The sequence below is a fragment of the Austrofundulus limnaeus genome, unplaced genomic scaffold (assembly GCF_001266775.1).
Source record: "Austrofundulus limnaeus strain Quisiro unplaced genomic scaffold, Austrofundulus_limnaeus-1.0 Scaffold240, whole genome shotgun sequence".
In the NCBI taxonomy this organism is placed as follows: Eukaryota; Metazoa; Chordata; class Actinopteri; order Cyprinodontiformes; family Rivulidae; genus Austrofundulus; species Austrofundulus limnaeus.
Genome location: NW_013952642.1, coordinates 65,496 through 69,430, shown reverse-complemented (window position 1 = coordinate 69,430; position 3,935 = coordinate 65,496). Strand labels below are relative to the sequence as shown.

The following is a 3,935-nucleotide window of genomic DNA, read 5'->3' as shown; positions in this document are numbered from 1 at the left end:
ATTATTATTATTATTATTATTATTATTATTTCTAACTGTGACCGATCCCTGGTACCGATCCTAACCAGTTTCAGTCCTCAAAGACCAATCCGGTAAGTTTCTTCCAGAATAAGGAGTGTTTGCCATAAACCACCATTAAAACGACAAATCTCTGCCCTTAGGTTTCTCTCCTCTAGTGGTTAAAAACTGCCTGGTGCAGTTTTTTAATTTGCCAGCATTGCGAGGATATTTGGTTTCAGCAACTCAAGACTAGTTTCATTACAAGGTGTCACATGTATTTGTCAAACCTAACAAAGAGAACAAACCAAATAGCCCTTAAAGCACTTGTTCTGGTGGAGAATGTCACTGCAGCTTTAAACTTGGGCTGCATTCAGGAAGAAAGGGAGAGTGTCATGTAAAGTCACAGCAGACTTGTTTCTCCCGTTTTCGCCATATCACAGCAGCTCTTCAGCGTCCTCAGTCATCCATGTAAAAACATGGATGAGCAGATTTAATCTGATGTTTTCAAGTACTGTTTCCTTGTTCTTGCTCAAACAGCAGCATTGCAAGCTGGGATTGAGAACCAATGCCTTCCATATTGCTTTGAATACACCTATGGTAGACGTCTTCACTGAGTTTTGGGTTGCAGGATTGGTAGCGGTATTGTTGGTGTAGAGCTGGCTCTACTGCCCTGAACACGTGTAGGCCTGAATACTTTACAAACATGTCATAGATATCCAGGTTTTCTAGTAGATCCTCGTTTTCTTGAATGTCAGTTACCATTCTAGACCTCGTTGCCATGTAGTCCGAGTTGTAAAAGCACGCTTCATCGAATGATCTCCGGTCAAAATGTCCTGCATCCTTTACCAGATCCACGGTGGCCGGATGTGGCTGGTTGTGGTAGGCCACATCAGGGTTGTACTCCTGGAAATGTATAGGGAAGAACACCTGCCAGTTGTTTATTGAATTCATGCGGCAGCGGTTCAGAAACTCAGCGTTGATGTTTGTGTTGACGTGAGCCAGGAAGAACAACGTGTCAACTGGGTGTTTCTTCGAGATGATGTCCATAAACTTGATCTGAGACGGTACCTCCGTTTTGACGCTTATCCATGGGATTTTCACTGCTGGGTATTTCCGTTCGTAAACGTTTATCTGATTCTTCACACCAGCAAAAATATCATCATGATTAACATGCTGCGCCTCTTCTGGGTCATAAATGAACAATAGCGTTAGGACGGCGTTCTCACTGGTCTCAAAGCCATTGGAAGCAAAGACTTCGAGGAAATGGTTAACATAGCTCCGATCTTCTGCAGTAAGGGGTATAATGATGTGAACCCTGGTAGCTTCAGTGACATAGGGCATGGGGATAATCTCTATGAGGCTTAAAGGTCGCACCAGGTGGACCCTTTTGGTGATGGACCGGCTGTGACCTTTCTGATTGACAACTTCAACCTGAAGGTCCAAGGTGTACTCCATGCCTCTGGTGGGGTCAAAGCGTCTGTAGCCATTAATGAGATGCTGCTTCTTAAGATGTAAAGTAGGCATGTACTTTTTGTTGAGCTCTTCTATGGCCGTGTCTATGACATCCGCTATGTCCATTTTGTCAATGCCACGCAGCTCACACTTTGGAGCGCCATCGATGCATGAATAAATCTCCTCTTCTGTGAAGTATTCCCACTTCAGGACTTCAAATCGAGATTTAGGCTCAAAAGGTGGGTTGACCCCCACCGGCCACTGAGCGCTTCGATTGCCTTCAAAAGCAAGCACGCTAACATTTTTTATTTCTGCCTGCGGAAACATAAAAAAGTGTTTACGTGTTCGCACAAGCATTACTACATTAAAGTGTATGAAGCCAGGATTTTATATCCGACTCATCCACAGGTGATTCGTGACTCTTGGCAATCTGCTTACCTGCAGCTTAGCGATCTCGTCGTAAGTCTTCTGAAGTTCAATCTCAGAGAAATACCTGTGCAGCCGGTACATTTGTTCAGGGTCGGACACCGGATGAACGGTTAGAGCTTTCTTGAACTGTTCGTTCTGTTCTTTACTCGGATCGGAGTTTTTTCCAAGCTCATAATGGTGGTACTCAAGACCCTGATAGAAAAAAAAAGAAAAAAACAGAGAGGTCTTTTCATAAGATGTGATGCCATGGGAGAAACATGCCAGATGTTATTTCAAGCTAAGTTGTTCTCTGCAGTGTTACTTCCTCTCAAACACATATCACATATAGACAGGATTCCAGGCTCATCTTCACTGCAAACAAAAACATTTACTCTGTAAAATAATGATTCAAGAATAAAAAATAATGGTTCTACACATGCATAGTTTGACAAGATTGTTTTTTTTATTATTATTCATTGGAAATCAAGAGGAAAACTATGTGATGTGACTTAAATTTGTGATAGAATCTCACTTTCAACCATTTAGGAGTCACCACCTGTAAAGCTTGAGTGATTAAAAAAGTGAACCCAATCTGATGAAGCTATTAAAAGAACAAAGAATGGAGACACTGCTTAACCAAGCAGCAGGGCCACTCTATTACAAATGTTTGCCAACAGCTTGCAGCCTGTGGCTGTACACTTAGTGAAGCATTGTCCGTGCCTAATTGGCATCAATGTTCTCTTTGAAAAGAGAAAATGTCTGGCTCTATGTACAAGCTGTTTTTTTTTTCACCATTCCAGGCCTGTTAACTTCTCACTCCCTCTCTCCATTATCTGAGGGGCTCTACTGGAACTCCTCTGGCTCAGGGCACTTCAGATAGCTGAGCAACTCACTCTCAATTGTGCAACAAGATAGCTTACTGATCTGGGTTCAAGCCGGGGGGGGTGGAAATATGAGTTAACAAATGAGTCAAAAACAAAAATTAGGCCTGTACGTAACCTAACCTAAACTAACCTCCTTTTGCTAAAGATCGCTGTAAGAAAGTAAATAATAGAAATGGAATTCCCACACATTGTAATCCTTTTTTGGGTCCCAATAATGAATTAATGGGATTTTTTTTAACAAAGCACCTGTGCAATTTGTTAGTGCTCAGGATGCTCTGGGTGTGTGTTGTGGATCATTCTCAGTTACAACCACACTATGTTTAAGGTCAATATCTGTAAAATTAAGTAAGTTGTGGCCATCTGTGCTTCCTGAGATCAGTTGGCAGCCATGTTGAATCATGCTAACCCCAAAAGTTGTGAAGTTGTAGCTGTACATGTTGCCTTCAATTGTTTCRAAAATGTCAAAAATAAATGTGATTTTGCATCATAGCCTATCTAAACACCTTGAAACTGGCCTCTCTCTCTCTCTTTAAGAACCTCCTACCATTTCAGACACTCCCACTTCAGCATGTCTTCACAACAATGCTTTAGCAGAGGGGTGCTCTGTGGGACAGGAACTTGACTGCAGGCTGAGGTCCAGGAAGGAGCATGGTACTGTGGTGGAACTGATACTTTTATGTTTAAGCAAATAATTCATGACATCCTTTAATGACTTAGGTTTTCATGACATGCTGTTCATCTGCAGACAGAATGATTAAAGTCAGAAAAAGATTTGCTAACAGTCATTCTTAGATATCACTTGTGTTTATCTTTGTGTTTTCCATTGACCTTGTATCAAATCTTGCTAAGATGACATTATGGTGTTTGTTAATATATATCTGAGGCCTCTCGAGAMACAGTGTTCAACAGTAGGGTGGAGAGAGAGTGATAGAGAGAAGCAGAGGCACAGACACAGGCCAGGATGTTCTCTCTGTCACTGTCTCTCCACACTACTGTTGAACACTGTTTCTCGAGAGGCCTCATATATATACAGTGGTTTGCAAAAGTATTCATACCCCTTGAACTTTTCCATATTTTGTCACATTACAACCACAAACATAAATATATTTCACTGGAATTTAATGTGAAAGACCAACACAAAGTGGTATACAATTGAAGAAATTTATAGTTAGTACTGATTAAATACAACAC

At 41.4% G+C, this 3,935-nt stretch overlaps 1 protein-coding gene across 1 annotated transcript in view; it reads right to left on the bottom strand.

Moving 5' to 3' along the window:
* chpfa (chondroitin polymerizing factor a) overlaps window positions 1-3,935 on the bottom strand; it is a 21,390-nt gene continuing 17,455 nt past the window's right edge. Inside the window, exons 3-4 of the mRNA XM_014020090.1 lie at window positions 1,891-2,073; window positions 1-1,767 (exon numbers count right to left, since the gene is read on the bottom strand). Of these exons, the coding sequence (XP_013875544.1) occupies window positions 505-1,767; window positions 1,891-2,073 (1,446 nt within the window). The 3' untranslated portion in view covers window positions 1-504. The remainder of the gene's footprint in view (window positions 1,768-1,890; window positions 2,074-3,935) is intronic.